The 17,348-nt window shown below is 43.1% G+C and overlaps 1 protein-coding gene across 3 annotated transcripts in view; it reads left to right on the top strand.

Moving 5' to 3' along the window:
- akap10 (A-kinase anchoring protein 10) overlaps positions 1-17,348 on the top strand; it is a 118,151-nt gene that overhangs the window by 73,299 nt on the left and 27,504 nt on the right. For all 3 annotated transcript variants that reach the window (XM_033045643.1, XM_033045641.1, XM_033045642.1), the window contains 2 exons: positions 4,276-4,360; positions 16,868-16,991. In XM_033045643.1, the coding sequence (XP_032901534.1) occupies positions 4,276-4,360; positions 16,868-16,991 (209 nt within the window). The remainder of the gene's footprint in view (positions 1-4,275; positions 4,361-16,867; positions 16,992-17,348) is intronic.

Raw genomic sequence — 17,348 nt, 5'->3', positions numbered from 1 at the left:
TGTGAATTGTAAACTGTCCTTAGTGTGTAGGATAGTGCTAGTGTACTGGGTGATCGTTGTTCGGTGCGGACTCACTGGGTCAATGGACTTGTTTCCACGCTGTAATTCCAAAAGTCTAAAGTCTAAGGTAAATAACAAACGTGAACAGTAAGATGATAGATGTAAAAAAACATTGTCTCAGTGCCTGACTACAAATCTGACCACTACTGAAGTAGAAGTATAATAGTTTCAGTTGAAACTGTAGGAGAAATTTAGATTTATCTTCCCTTTATTCAAAGTTAGGACGTGAATCAGTTGAGATATCGAGGATAGAAATGGCAGATGGACTTTAAACCGTACAAGTGTGAGGTGTTAAGCAGCCTTTTCACGGGGCGAGTTGACGCAAGATGTCACCAGAGTGAAGAGGTCGTGGTCCAGCACGAGTCTCGCACGATATAACGGCAGTAGATAAAGAGTTCCCACGGTACTCGGCATTTCTGCTATTTGTGCGAGTGACTTGTCCGTTTCCCGAGCTTTCCCGTTAAATCTTGAATGAACATCGTGAACTACACGTGACACAAATGATGTAACTTTTTTTTTCACACACTATATATATCCTCCTTTGGTTGAATTGGCTCATTTGGAGACATATTTTACTGTGTATGTGGGAGACACGGATGGACTGAGCACAGTACCTCGGTCTTACTGTGTGTGGGAGAGGGGGAGAAAGAGACGTACACTCACAGAGGCAGAGTCTCTCAGCCTGTGTAAGAGGGAGGGAGAGAGAGAGAGAGGCACACACAAGGTGGATGTGAAATCTCACCTGCCTGTTTCAGTGACAGACACCCGCCGTCAGTAAATGAAGACACCCCCATCTGTCTCCCCCTCCTCTCCCTCGACTCCCCCACCTTTCTCTCCCAACTCCAGTCCCGTCCCGACCCCCTGGGAAACTGAATAGAGCAACAGTCAACTGCTGCCTGTGCGCTGATATGACAATAAAGGCTACTTTACTTTACTGAGTTAAAGAGTTCCCACGGTAGACTGTAAAACTGGGACCCTGGTTCTGGACTCCCCCAACACCGGAACCCTTCTTCAGACAGCCTAATCGGAATTGAGTCTGAAGATGTGTCTCGTCCCGAAACATCAGCTTTTTTTCTCCAGAGATGCTGCTTGACTCGCTGAGTTACTCCAGCTTTTTGTGTCTGTCTTCGGTTTAAACCAGCATGTGCAGTTCACTCCTTACACGGGTCTCTGTACAACATTGATTGGTAGCGTTCCGGACCCCTGGACCCGAGGACCCTAACCTGTATCTCTCAAAGAAGTACATGTGAAAAATTTCTCACGGACCATAAAAATGCGTAACCTTTCAGTAAAGTCCCTTTTAAAGTCCCTTTTAAAGATTATAGTTATTTTCTTGAATCTCATTAACATCTCATGAATAAGTTGATTGTCCATATGCGGATGCAAATCTTTATTTTTATTTATTTTTAAAATTCAATCCCACATAAGATAATTTTTACTCACCTTCTGTTCCCTCTGTCCAGCTTCCGGGTTCACCGTTCGCAGGAGTTCCCACGGTACCCGCAAGAGTTATTACGGATATCGCACTGGCCACTACGTTCATATAATGTTGCAATACTCAACCACAAGTGTACAAGTCACTCTTGGAGAAATTCAAACTTTCTTGAATTTTCTCCCGAGTGACCAAGTTACACGATGACCTGCCGTTAGCGCTACGGTGGTCCACGGTGGTCCACGAATGCCGCACTGTTATCGCACGAGGTTCCCACGATGTTAAACTCCGGTTAACTCTTGCGTCAAGTCGCCCCGTGAAAAGGCCGCTTTAATGTTTGGCTTTACTCTAGACTTTAGGGATACAGCATGGAAATATGCCCTTCTGCCCACCGAGTCTGGGCCGACCAGCCATCACTCTGTATGCTAACACTATCCTAAACACTAGGAATAATTTACAATTTCTACCGAAACCAATTAACCTACAAACCTGTACGTCTTCAGAGTGAGAGGAAACCAGAGCTCCCGAGGAAACCCACACGGTCACAGGGAGACATACGGCACCTGTATTCAGGATCCAACCTGGGTCTCTGGCACTGTAAGGCAGCAACTTTACCATGAGAGGAAAGTGCACAATAAATGCATGGACCCTTGGGAGCATTGATGTACAGTGAGACAAGTCCTTAGATCCCTGAAAGTTGCAACACAAGGGTGGTAAAGATGACGTACAGCATGCTTGCCTTCATCAGTCAAGGAGTTGAGTATAAAAGTCAGGGAGTCATGTTCCTGCTATGTGAAACTTTGCTAAGGTTATATTTGGAGCATTGTGTGTGGTTCTGATTGCTGCATTATAGGAAGAATGTGGAGGCTTTGGAGAGGATTCAGAAGAGGTTCACCAGGATGTTGCCTGAATCGGGTCTAAGGAGATATTGGAACAATTTAGATTGTTTTCTCTGGAGGGTTGGAGGCGGAGGGAAGATCTGATAGAAGTCTTAACAAAATATCAGAGGCAGAGATAGTTGGTCAGTTGTTTTCCCCCATAATAGAAATACTAGCGAATATGGCTACAGGATGAGAGGGGGAGGACATTTTAAAGGAGATGTGTGAGACAAGATTTTATTTTACACAAGATTGGTAGGTTGCTTAAACACACTACTAGTGGGTAGCATTTAAGGGAAATTTAGGCACATGAACAGACAGGGAATAGAGGGATCTGGATGATGTGCACGTAGATGGGGTTAGTTTAATTTGGTATCATGGTCCGCACAGATATTGTGGGCCAAAGGGCCCTGTGTCATGTAAAGCTGTCATGTTGTTGAAATATACATTTATATACTGAAGCTCAGTAGTAAATCTAATTTGAGACAGATTAATACTGTCCAAGATTACATCGCACCAAAATGGGGTCAGGTTTCTTGAAAATGAAAATTTTCAACTCACCTTCTATCAACTTTAAAACACATCTTAAAGAGACCATCATGTTTGTAATTCAAATATGAACACTTTCAAGTATTCATAGGGATCTGAATTATGTTCCCATCTTTTCCTTGCTGAGCCCCTAGTTTTTTTCTGGCTTTGATTTTTGGGGGTGATAATTTATACCAGAAGACAACTATCGACTATAATTGCCAAATGAAATAAGCAAACAGCATCTGTTTACCATATAGAGGTACCGATTTAAAAAAAAAAAATCTATTTGTAAAACCTAAGGATTCCAAAACTGGATACAGTTGGAAATCTAAAATACAGATAAAAGCCTGACTTGGTCACTTTCAATGTGACATTTCTATTCACCTCCCTTTATCCGAGAATCAAGCGTTTAATTATCCTGTATATCGGCAACGGAACAATGAAATTCTTCAAATATTGTTACTGTGTTGCCTGTGAAATGTCCATTTTAAACATGGTTTTAGATAATGAAAGGCCCATATAGAGTAGAGATGTTTCCGATAATGGGAGAGTCTCAGACCAGAGGGAACAGCCTCAGAATAGAAAATACCTTAAAAATGGAGATGAGTAGGAATTTCTTTAGCTACAGGGTGATGAATTCATTGCCACAGACAATTGCAGAGGCCAGGTCGTTGGGTATATTTAAGACGGAGATTGATAGGTTCTTGATTAGGAAGGGGGTTAAAGGATATGGGGAGAAGGCAGGAGAATGGGGTTGAGAGGGAAAATAGATCAGCCATGATTGAATGGCGGAGTAGACTCGATGGGCTGAATACCCTAATTGTGTCATGTCTTATGGTCTTAAATATTCTATTAGAATTACTTGGATTGATTTTCTTGTCTTCACTCTGTGGAACTTCCTTTCCAAACTCTCACCACAAAAACAGAACTTGACTTATTTTGAATTGTTATCTTTTAACTTCCTGTCACCAGAAAGGTTGTTGCAATAGTAACAAAGGTTCATTTTGTTAATCCGTTTGAATTTTGGACTCCTAGGCTTGTTACTTGACTTGCATCTGGTGCATGCCAGAAAGAATGGATCATATTTTTAAAGACTCCTCAGCCAGAATGCACTTTTAATGATCATTCATCTAAAAATTGCTCTTGATGAGTTTGCAAAGATCTTACTCAGCAAGTGGTTAGAGCCGGAAGCTGGTAAACATTTTGCTTTCACTTTCACCCTTTTCAGAGTTATTGTCTTCAAAGATTGCCTTTGCGATACTGGTTTCAGCAACATTAGAAACAGCCTGCAGTTAAAAATATGTCATTCCAGTTCCACATTACCATTGTGAAGTTGCAACTGTCCTCAATAAAATTATGCTTTTGTTTCAACAGCTAAGATATGTGGAGAAGATGGACAAGTAGATCCGAACTGTTTTGTTTCCGCACAAGCTGTGATGTATATTATGATGGACAAAGAGTGAGTAAATTAAATTAATATTATTAATACAAAAATGGTTCAGCTGATTAAAGAATACTAACTACTGGAAGAATCCCATTGTAGTTTGTCTTGATGTTGAAATGGAACTAGTATTCAATTTGATCTGCGGCAAAGTGTTTAGTTTAGAGATACAGTGCAGAAACAGGCCCTTCAGCCCACCGAGTCCATGCTGACCGGCGATCCCCGTACACTAACACTATCCTACACTCACTGGGGACAATTTATGATTTTACCAAGCCAATTAGCCTACAAACCTGCACGTTTTTGGAGTGTGGGAGGAAACCGGAGCACCTGTAGAAAACCCACGAGGTCACGGGGAGAACGTACAGACAGCACCTGTTGTTAGGATCGAACGCAGGTCTCTGGCTCTTGTAAGGCAACAACTCTATCGCTGCGCCGCCCTGTAGAGTTATTTGGCGTGGATAGATATTTGTTTAATTTCTACATGAAGTAACCAGGTCTCATTATACACCAATAAGTATCTGCTGGAAAAAAAACAAACACACTGTAGTTCTCAGTGGCAAGATGTGGAGAGAAATAATGTGAAGCATTATACTATTTAATGCTGACCAGTATATTGGAAAACAAACGTGACATGGTCAAAAAACAAAGTGCTGGAGTAAATCAGCGGGTCTGTCAGCGAATCGAGAGAACATGGATAAATGACGTTTCAGATCGGGACCCTTCTTTAAACTGATTGTAGCAGTGAGGAGAAAGAATTTCTTCAAAGTAGGCGTTCCATGCAGAGATTTCACAGTGGAGCAGTAAAAAGTAAACACAAGCAACTGATTTTTGCTCGTGGTTCCAACATCTGCAGTTCCTTGTGTCTTTGTGTTTAATGGTGCCTGTTGTAAGTTCACGGCCTCGACAGATGGAGTAGCACTGTACGATTGTTTTATTTAGAAGAAAATTGTATCCTCGTGTTCCAGTTTCTGGCACAAAGTGCAGCAAGCAGCTTTGGTCCAAGTTCAAGTTCAAATGTATTTGTCACATGCACCATAAGGTGCAGTGAAATGTAATTTACCATGCAGCGTTACAATTAAAAAACGACACAATATACAACATAATTCAACACAGACATCCACCACAGCATTCTTCACTGGTGGAAGGCAGTACAGTTCAGACAGTCCTCCTCCTCCTCTGTTCACCTGTGGTCGGGGCCCTGACCCTCCGTAGTCGCCGCGACGGACGGCCTGATGTTCAAGCCCTCTGGTTGGGGTGGTCGGAACGCTGATGTCAGGACATGTCGAGCACACCTGGTTATAAGTATAATTGGATGCATGACATTTCTTACTATTGTTCTCCCAACATGTAAATGTTTGTCACTTACCCAATATCAGCTGACTGACTTGCAATATCCAGGCACCATTTATAGTAAGAAAAGCGCAGCAGCAGCAAACTTTATTCACTTCCAGCAGATACTCAGAAATTGTAGCCAGTGGCTATTTTACTTAAGGAAAGACATGAACATGAGATCGAACTTTAGAGACACAGCACGGAAACAGGCCCTTCGGCCCACTAGGTCCTGTGATTACCCCGTACACTAGCACTATCCTACACACAAGGGACAATTTACAATTTACCGAAGCCAATTAACCTACAAACCCACGCATCTTTGGAGTGTGGGAGGAAACCGGAGCACCTAGTGAAAACCCACGCAGGTCACGGGTAGAACGTACAAGCTCCATAGAGACAGCAGTCAGGATTGAACCCAGGTCTCTGGCGCTGTGAGGCAGCAACTCTACTGCTGTGCCACTGTGCTGCACTAAATCATACATATGTTCCATAGTTTATTGATGAAATGCGTAACAAACTCTCATGTAGAACAGGAAGCCATTCTTTAAGGTTGGCGACTCAGGAGATGGGTGGAAGAGGAATTCCTGCTGATTCAGGTTTTGGTGAAGTCTGTTTACTCTTTACCCTCAGCCAGACAACAGGTACGCTTCTTGTTCCAATAATAACTTCATTGTCAAGGAGGAGATAAATAAGAAACAAAAGGGCCCATTGGGGAATAAAATGGTAATCAGTAAGTGAGATTGTGTATGAAAACTTATCACCTGTATTCTCCATGGAGAAGGACATGTTAGTTGGGAAATGCAGGAGGGTAAAGAACCATGCAGAATAATTGAACATTGTAAAGGTGAAGGTTGCGGATGTCTCAGCAAACATAAAGGTGGATAAAACCCCTGAGCTTGAAGAGATGCGTGCCAGGCGGTTAAGGGAGGAGATTGCTAGGAATTTTCAAACCTTCTCTTGACACTGAAGATGTGCCAGACGACTGTTGGACAGGCCTGGACAGAGTGGATGTGGAGAGGATGTTTCCACTAGTGGGAGAGTCTGTGACCAGAGGGCATAGCCTCAGAATTAAAGGTCAGTCCTTTGAGAAGGAGACGAGGAGGAGTTTCTTTAGGGAAGGAGACGAGAAGTCGTTTCTAGGGTGGTGAATCTGTGAAATTAATTACCACAGAAGGCTGTGGAGGCCGTCAATGGATATTTTTCAGGCAGAGATAGATAGATTCTCGATTAGTACGGGTGTCGGGGATTATGGGGAGAAGGCAGGAGAATGGGGTTAGGAGGGAGAGATAAATCAGTCATGTTGAATGGTGGAGAAGACCTGATGGGCCGAATGGCCTAATTCTGTTCCTATCACTTAAGAACAAATGTAGTAGTTTTTAGAAACATAGAAAATAGGTGCAGGAGTAGGCCATTCGGCCCTTCGAGCCTGCACCGCCATTCAATATGATCATGGCTGATCATCCAACTCAGTATCCTGTACCTGCCTTCTCTCCACAAGGGCCACATCTAACTCCCTCTTAAACATAGCCAATGAACTGGCCTCAACTACCTTCTGTGGCAGAGAATTCCAGAGATTCACCACTCTCTGTGTGAAAAATGGTTTCCTCATCTCAGTCCTAAAAGATTTCCCCCTTATCCTTAAACTGTGACCCCTTGTTCTTTTGTTACAAGAAGGGCAACAGGGATAAACCAGTTAATGGTCGACTTCATTATGTGGTGAATATTGAATTATTAGAAAAATTGCGAGCAATCGGTTTAATCTGGATTTTGGAATGGGAGAGAGGGTGGGTGGGGAGAGATGGCTGAAGGGACTGATCAGAGATAGTTAGTGTGGTTTTAAGATCCTCTCTCACCAATTGTATTTTGCGAGGTGACGGGGAATGTCGATGACGTTCATGTCGTCTGCATGGACCTTTGACAAGGTTCCAAGTGATAATTTGCAAATTAGATCCAAATTATTTGCTAAAAAAAGCCTATGACCAATAGTGTACCAAGGGATCAGTGCTTGGACTTTTGTTTTTATTTTACTGCTCATTAATGATCTGGATTTAAATCTAGGAAAATAAGAAAGTTCGCAGGTAACCTAAAGATTGGAGGTTTTTATACTAAGGTGGGTATTCTTTGGCTACGGACAATATTGATGAGTTGGTACAACGGGTACAGCACAGGCAGGTGGAATTTTATCCTGTTAAGTGTGAGGTAGGTAATTTGGTGGAACTAATAAGGCACAAGGAATGATATGGCCCAAGGAAGGATTGTGGAACTTAGACTACCTGTTCAAGCATCCCTGAAAGCATCAGACAGGGAAGAGGTGGCCACACCTGGAACAGCGGATACAGTAGATGAGGTTGGAGGAGGTGCAAGTGAACCTCTGCCTCACCTGAAAGGACTGTCGGGATCCTTGGATAGAGTCGAGGGAGGAGGAGGAAGTTGTGGAATTCTCTGCCACAGAAGGCAGTGGAGGCCAATTCACTGGATGAATTTATAAGAGAGTTAGATAGAGCTCTAGGGCTAGCTGAGTCAAGCAATATGGGGAGAAGGCAGGCACGGGTTACTGATTGTGGATGATCAGCCATTATCACAATGAATAGCGGTGCTGGGCTGAATGGCCTCCTCCTGCACCTATTTTCTTTTTCTATGATGGCCAGTAGCTGAAGAGCTTATGATTCTGTAATATCATATACTGGACCATGGAGTAGCAGCATAAGTTCATAAATTCTAGGAGCAGATTTAGGCCATTTGGTCCTTCAAGTCTACTCCGCCATTCAACCATGGCTGATCTATCTGTCCCTCTAAATCCCATTCTCCTGCCTGCTCCCCATCCCCTTGACACCCGTACTAGTCAGGAATCTTTCAATCTCCACCTTAAAAACAACAGGATGTTTCATTTAAGGACATCAACAAATGGTTATGATTTTGTGTAGGAAGGAACTGCAGATGCTGGTTAAAATCGAAGATAGACACAAAATGCTGGAATAACTCAGCGGGACAAGCAGCATCTCTGGAAAGAAGGAATGTGTGACGTTTCGGGTCGAGGCCCTTCTTCAGACTCAAGCATTTACTCCACCGTTTTCTTGCTTCTATTCCAAAACTACCTGTTTTATTAAATTGATTTGTCTTGAAATCTCTCTGCTTGCTGACTCTGTGTTTAAGCAACAGCATTACCATTCACCCTTTGCGCGTTATAATGAGAGAATTTTAGAATAGTCAAATCTTGCAATAGACAATAAATATCAGAGATGGACGCAACGTGCTGGAGTAACTCAGTGGATCAGGCAGCATCTCTGGAGAAAAGGGCCAGGTGATGTTTTGGGTCGGGACCCTTTTTCAGACTGGCTTGATGTGGTGGGGTATTGTTGCCAGTTCCAGTACGACTGCCTGTGTTTTCCCGTGCAAACGCCAACAAGTTTGGATTTTCACCCGTGCAGGCTTGAACACAGAAGTCCTATACTTGCTGACACCTGTTGCTCAGTGTCTTGGGCCATATTTTGCAGCTGGATTCCTTGAGGAGTCTGTCGTTGGAGTCCAGAGTTTCCCAGCACTTGAACCTTTCCCAGGAACAGTATCACACTTTGTTTAGTGAATGGTTAACAGGTTTGGTTAATTGTTTGTCCTGTGCCCACCTCCCTTCCCCTCCCCTCTACCTACCCACCTCAATTAGTCTGAAGAAGGGTCCCGACCTGAAATATCACCTATCCATGTCCTCCAGAGATGCTATTCAATGTAAGAGAGAGTTAAATTTAGCTCTTAGGGCTAACGGAATCAAGGGATATGGTGAGAAAGCAGGAACGGGTTGCTGATTTTCGATGATCAGCCATGATTATATTGAATGGTGGTGCTGGCTCGAAGGGATGAAAGGCCTACTCTTGCACCTTTTTCCCATGCTGTCGGACCCGCTGAGATACTCCAGCACTATGTGTCGTTTTTGGGGTTAATCTATACCTAACTCAAACAATTCAACATTACAAAACAGCTTTGGCTCATTGAATGCAAAACAGGTGTTAAGGCGAGCTTTTGGGTGGGCTACCGGTCCCGCTGACCGGCAAACCTTCGGGCAGGCCCCCAGTTATGCTGACCGACGAGGCTTTGTGCAGGTCCTGTCGAGCCTTTACAGCAGTACTGCGAGCAAATATGGGCCCCATATCTGAGAAAGGATGTGCTGGCTCTGGAGAAGGTCCAGAGGAGGTTTACAAGAATGATTCCAGGAATGAGTGGGTTAGCATATGATGAGCGTTTGACTGCTCTGGGTGTCTCCTCGCTGGAGTTTAGAAGGTTGAGGGGGGACCTCATTGAAACTTACAGAATAATGAAAGGCATAGATAGAGTGGATGTGGAAAGGATGTTTCCACTGGTGGGAGAGTCCAGGACCAGTCATAGCCTCAGAATAAAAGGGTGCTCTTTTAGAAAGGAGGTGAGGAGGAGCTTATTTAGTCAGAGGGTGGTTAATCTGTGGAGCTCATTGTCACAGAGGGCTGTGGAGGCCAAGTCAGTGGATATTCTTAAGGCAGAGATAGACACATTCTTGATTAGAATGGGTGTCAAAGGTTATGGGGAGAAGGCAGGAAAATGGGATTAGGAGGGAGAGATCAGCCATGATGGAATGGCGGAGTAGACTCGATGGGCCGAATGGCCTAATTCTACTCCTATAACTTGTGAGCCTTCAGACGGGTCCCGCCCACGACTCTCTAAACAGTACAATGATTAGATGGAGCTCTGATTCCAACCATAGGGAGTGTTTACTGCAGATAAACTGTAAAGCAAATTAAACTATTCTTTTGCACCAATGAATCCTGTTGTGCTTAACAATACAATAAATTAGCCTCTGTACACCTTGCGTATATGTCCCAGAGTACAAGAGCATCAAGTGGAAGTCATTGCCCGCAAAAATATCTCCATTCCACCATTGGATAAGCAAAGAATTTTATTTCTCTTTTGTCGCCTTCACTCGGGTACAGAACTCAAAGCCCCAGACGCGACAAGATATTTTTCAATGCTATTGGTGCCAGGATGCCACCCGCATTAGTGTTACTGATGGATTAACAATAAATAAGATTGTAACGTAATTTTAGTTTCTCCTCCATGGGCACAGATCACGAGGCTGAGGGAATGGTGGCGATGATTTGTTGCCATCTTGTGGTTAAAAGCTAAACTCAATCTAAGCTGTGATTTTATGCATTTCATCTCCTGCTGCGTCACATTTTATGAATTTGCAGGCCAGGATTTGCAATCACCCATGAGCTGCCCCTGCCCACTGCTGACGTCTGAAATCATTTTCTTTTCCCTGCTGTACTCTTGAGAGATTCCGGCATCATTGGCTCCCAAGTGAAGAAATCACAATGTCTACTTCTGCACCTTTATAGGAGCGTGGAAGTTGATTCCAGTTATGTGGACGTAGGTTTAAGGCAGGGGTTCCCAACCTTTTTTGTCCCGTCTACCCCTGGCAACTTTAATAGCACATAACAATGTTATTTCACTTATTTATGAACAACTAATGATGTACAGATACCGGTGTACCAGAACCAAACACATGAGAAAAAATATGTACAAATCCAGAATCAACAAATTTAACCCCTGGGTAGGTGAAATTTACCTCCCCTGGGGGTACATTTACCCCAGGTTGGGGACCCTTGGTTGAAGGTGAAGAGAGGACATAGGTTTAAGGGGAAAAGATTTAATAGTAATCTGAGGGGTAACTTTCTCACACAAAGGGTGTGTGGAACAAGCTGCCACAGGAGTTAGTTGAAGCAGGGACTATCCCAACATTTAAGAAGCAATTAGACAGGTACATGGATAGGACAGGTTTGGAGGGATATGAGCCAAACGTGGGCAGGTGGGACTAGTATAGTTGGGACATGTGGGCGTTGGGCCAAAGGCCCTGTTTCCACACTGTATCACTCTATGATTCTGTGCGGTTTGGTTTTGCTTTAGTTTAGAGATACAGAGCGGAAACAGGCCCTTCAAACCGCCGAGTCCGCACCGACCAGCGACCACCCTGTACACAAACACTATCTTACACAAACTAGGAACAGTTTACAATTATACCAAGCCAATTAACCTACATACCTGTATGGCTTTGGAGCGTGGGAGGCAACCAGAGCACCCGGGGAAAACCCACAAAGGTCATGGGGAGTACGTACAAACAAGCACCCGTGGTTAGGATCGAACCCGGGTCTCTGGCGCTGGAAGGCAGCAATACCGTTGCACCACCGTGCCGCCCAATAGTTTAGTTTATTGTCACAAGTATCGAGCCATCCACAGTATACAGATACATGATAAAGGGAATAACGTTTAGTGCAAGATAAAAGTCCGATCAAAGACAGTATGTGGGTTTCCAATGAGGTCGATGGTAGCTCAGGACTCCCTAGTTGTTGAGTCATACAACACGGAAACTGGCCCTTCAGCCCACTCGCCCATGCCAGCCAAGATGCCATATTTATGCTAGTCCTATTTACTCATTTGGGCACATGCCCCTCTAAACCTTTCCTATCCATGTAAATATTTTTAAAATGTTGTTATTGCACCTGCCCCACTACTTCGGAACGCACTCCATCTCTCTAATTGGGCTCTGTACGTTGTCTCTAGTGCGTAGAGAATGGATGAAGTGGAATAACATAGAACCAGTGTGGACTGGGTCAGTGTGGACTTGTGGGTAGAAGTGCCTGTTTCCATGCTATATATCTAAATTAAAGCAAACTTGTTAATATAGACACATTATAACTTTGTGATTATGGGGTGGCACGGTGGCGCTGCGGTAAAGTTGCTGCCTCACAGTGGCAGAATCCCGGGTTCGATCCTCACCACGGGCGCTGTCTGTACAGAGTTTGTACGTTCTCCCCGTGACCTGCATGGGTTTTCTCCGGGTGCTCCGGTTTCCTCCCACACTCTAAAAATGTCCATATTTGTAGGTTAATTAGCTTTGGTAAATTGTCCCTATTGTATGTAGGATAGTGTTAATATGCGGGGATCGCTGGCTGATGCAGACTCAGTTGGCCAAAGCGCCTGTTTTCATGCTGTATCTCTAAACTAAATTAAATTGAGCTATGTATTTATTCTCATATCCTTTTTTAATATATTCATGGTCCAATGCCATTTTTCTTGTAGTTGCCTTGACTTTATGCTGGGTGTGATTGATCTAAACCCAGATAGTCTGCAACATCTGATCTAAACTGCCTACAAATTCCAGGATGAAATGCAGCTTTGTTTACATAAGTGATTTTTGCATTTAAGGTTATAATACAGCTGTAGTGATACATCTAACAACTGTAATGCCACAGATCTAAAATATATATATTTTTCTCTGTCCACAAATGTGTTTCCACTATTTTATTAGCTTAGTTCGGAGATATAGAAATACAGTGTGGAAACATGTCCTTCAGCCCACCATGGTGACGAGCGATTCCCAAAAATTAACACTTTCCTACACACACTCGGGACAATTTATACCAAGCCAATTAACCTAGAAATCTGTTTGTCTTTGGGATGTGAGGGAAAACCGGAGATCCCGGAGAAAATCCACGCAGTTACAGGGAGAATGTACAAACTCCATATGGACTGCACCATCAGGATCAAGCCTGGGAGTCTGGCGCTGTAAGGCAGCAACTCTGCGACACTGTGCCGCACTTGTTATGTTTTGAGTTTAGATTTTCAGCATGTATTATGGAACACGGGGATTGTAAATTATTTTTATGAACCTAAATATCACTTCAGTTGCACATTCCCGACCAATTGGTTTGCTTAACATTGTCACAGCTTCGCTGACATTTTTGAAATTTTCTTCGGGTTTATCACGCACAGGTCACTTTTAAAGATGTAGAGCGATGCATTTAAAATTGGGAGCAATAGAAAACTAAGATGGCGGCGTTTTTGTTTCAGTTTTCAGGGTTCCTTCCAAAACAAAAACGTAAGTGGGTCGGTTCATAAGTTTGGAGACACCATAAAAATTGGCAAGAAAGATTTTTAAAGGATTCCCCTGGATTTTGGCCAGTTAGAAATGTGGGCAGAAAAATGGCAGAGGTAGTGCAACCTAGACAAGTGTTGCATGTTGAGATGTCGAAAGTAAGAGGAAATCACACAGTATATGGATGGACCCTACAAACAATTGATATACAGAGGGATCTTGGAGTGCAAGACCATAGCTCCCTGAAAGCGGCAACATAAGTTAATCGAATGAACTTATCATATGGTACAGTGGCTTGCAAAAGTATTCATACCCCTTGAACTTTTCCACATTTTGTCACGTTACAACCACAAATGTAAATGTATTTTATTGGGATTTTATGTGATAGACCAACACAAAGTGGTGCATAATTGTGAAGTGGAAGGAAAATGATACATGGTTTTCAAATTTTTTATCAAATAAAAAACTGAAAAGTGTGGCGTGCAAAAGTATTCAGCCCCCCTGAGTCAATACTTTGTAGAACCACCTTTCGCTGCAATTACAGCTGCAAGTCTTTTGGGGTATGTCTCTACCAGCTTTGCACATCTAGAGATTGAAATTTCTGCCCATTCTTCTTTGCAAAATAGCTCAAGCTCAGTCAGATTGGATGGAGAGCGTCTGTGAACAGCAATTTTCAAGTCTTGCCAGAGATTCTCAATTGGATTTAGGTCTGGACTTTGACTGGGCCATTCTAACACATGAATATGCTTTGATCTAAACCATTCCATTGTAGCTCTGGCTGTATGTTTAGGGTCGTTGTCCTGCTGGAAGGTGAACCTCCGCCCCAGTCTCAAGTCTTTTGCAGACTCTAACAGGTTTTCTTCCAAGATTGCCCTGTATTTGGCTCCATCCATCTTCCCATCAACTCTGACCAGCTTCCCTGTCCCTGCTGAAGAAAAGCATCCCCACAGCATGATGCTGCCACCACCATGTTTACAGTGGGGATGGTGTGTTTAGGATGATGTGCAGTGTTAGTTTTCCGCCACAAATAGCGTTTTGCATTTAGGCCAAAAACTTCAATTTTGGTCTCATCTGACCAGAGCACCTTCCTCCACATGTTTGCTGTGTCCCCCACATGGCTTGTGGCAAACTGCAAAAGGGACTTCTTATGGCTTTTTTTCAACAATGGCTTTCTTCTTGCCACTCTTCCATAAAGGCCCGATTTGTGGAGTGCACGACTAATAGTTGTCCTGTGGACAGATTCTCCCACCTGAGCTGTGGATCTCTGCAGCTCCTCCAGAGTTACCATGGGCCTCTTGGCTGCTTCTCTGATCAATGCTCTCCTTGCCCGGCCTGTCAGTTTAGGTGGACGGCCATGTCTTGGAAGGTTTGCAGTTGTGCCATACTCTTTCCATTTTCGGATGATGGATTGAACAGTGCTCCGTGAGATGTTCAAAGCTTGGGATATTTTTTTATAACCTAACCCTGCTTTAAACTTCTCCACAACTTTATCCCTGACCTGTCTGGTGTGTTCCTTGGGCTTCGTGATGCTGTTTGTTCACTAATGTTCTCTAACAAACCTCTGAGGCCTTCACAGAACAGCTGTATTTATACTGAGATTAGATTACACACAAGTGGACTCTATTTACTAATTAGGTGACTTCTGAAGGCAATTGGTTGCACTGGATTTTATTTAGGGGTATCAGAGTAAAGGGGGCTGAATACTTTTGCACGCCACACTTTTCAGTTTTTTATTTGTAAAAAAATTTGAAAACCACGTATCATTTTCCTTCCACTTCACAATTATGCGCCACTTTGTGTTGGTCTATCACATAAAATCCCAATAAAATACATTTACATTTGTGGTTGTAACGTGACAAAATGTGGAAAAGTTCAAGGGGTATGAATACTTTTGCAAGCCACTGTATATATATGACAGAAGATATATGGTATGCTTGCCCTCATCAGTCGGGGCATTGAGTATGAGTCAGGAAGTTATGTTGCAGCTTTGCACAACTTTAGTTTGACCTCATTTAAAGTATTGTGTGCAGTTCTGGTCGCCCCATTACAGGAAGGATGTGGAGGCTTTGGAGAGGGTGCAGAGATGGTTTACCAGAATGATGCCTGGATTAGAAGGTATTAGTTAGAAGTAGCGATGAACTAGATTTGGATTGTTCTCTCTGGAGCAACATAGGACCTGATGAAAGTATATACAATTATGAAAGGCAGAGATTGGGTGGATGATCAGAGTTCTTCACCCAGGGGGGTTGGAACCGTCAAATAATAAAGGGCAGAACTTTAAGACGAGAGGGTGAAAGTTTCTTTGCACGGAGGATGCTAGGTGCTTGGAAAACACTGTTGGGGGGAGGGGGAGGACAGATACAACAGCCACATTTGAGAGGCAGAGGCAGGAAATGGACCCATGTGCAACCTGATGGGATTAGTTTGGATTGCAATCATGATCGGCATAGTGGCCATAGAGGCTAGTGCGGTGCTATTCTGTTCTATTCCCTGCTTGCAGAAGATGATAATGCATTTGTTAACTGCAGTTTGTTAAGTAAAATGAGACCCAGTATTGATATAACCCTCGACATGGTAAGTATTCTGCCAAATATTTTAGCCGCTTCAGCCAAGTACGAATGATAACATCTACCCCTGCAAACAGATCTATTAGAAGGTCACACTGAGAGTCCTGTAAACAACAATCCGTTATAGAGCAGTTGCAGAAGAGCAGATGCGTTTCGTCGCTAAGGAAACTGGATGAGCAAAACATTAGATTTTTAAAAAGGTGAAGATCAGCCAAGTTTAAGATGAAAAGCTTAAAGACGTACGCTATGAAAATTAAATAATTCTATTTTTCAGGCAGTGTTAGAACGTAAAACGTAGAACAGTACAACACAAGAACAGGCCCTTCGGCCCACAATGTCTGTGGCGATCATGATGCCAAGTCCATCTCTTATCAACCGGCACATAATCCCTATCCCTCCATTCCCTGCATATCCATGTGTCTATCCAAAAGCCTCTGAAATGCCATTATCGTATTTTTGCTTCCACCACTCCCCCTGGCAGCGCGTTCCAGCCACTTGCCACCCTCTGTGTACAAAAGAAAAGTTGCCCCATACAGCTTTAAACTCACCATATGTTGTTTTCCATTGCGTTTTAATTTACACTCTTTGTAAACCAGATGCTTCCTCAGTAAGTATTGAAACTAATCAATTTTGAGGTAATTATTTTCAGGTTAAAGTTTCAGATATCATTCTCCACATACTGTGTGAAAATATATGTTGACCTTATTATTTTTCATTCTCCTGCAGGCACTTTACAGAGTTTTTACGGAGTCACCATTTTTGTAAATATCAAATTGAAGTGTTGACGAGTGGCACTGTTTACCTGGCTGATATTCTTTTTAACGAGTCAGCACTGTTCTATTTCTCAGAGGTAAGATGCAAAATAGAGTGGGAGATTATATGGCTCATATTTTACGTATGGCATTGATTGCTTGTGCAAGGAACAGCACACAAAAAATGTTAGCATTAAATGAAGCTGTCATTCATCAAGGACGTGTAGGGGTGCATACTGAATATTTGCAAACCTGCCGACTGTTTTGGTGTAGTTTGTGAAAGATGGAATTCGTTCAAAGAATGTGCTGTTTAAAACAACCACAGCCTGGATTTCTCTGAAGATAGACACAACCAGCGGGTCAGACAGTGTCTCTGGAGAAAAGGAATGGGAGACGTTTCGGGCCGAGACCCTTCTTCTGATTTCTCCCATTAGGATTACTCCTATTGCTTTTGG

The sequence above is a fragment of the Amblyraja radiata genome, chromosome 28 (assembly GCF_010909765.2).
Source record: "Amblyraja radiata isolate CabotCenter1 chromosome 28, sAmbRad1.1.pri, whole genome shotgun sequence".
Lineage (NCBI taxonomy): Eukaryota > Metazoa > Chordata > Chondrichthyes > Rajiformes > Rajidae > Amblyraja > Amblyraja radiata.
Note: the sequence above shows the minus strand (reverse complement) of the source record. Positions and strands in the feature narration are given on the sequence as shown.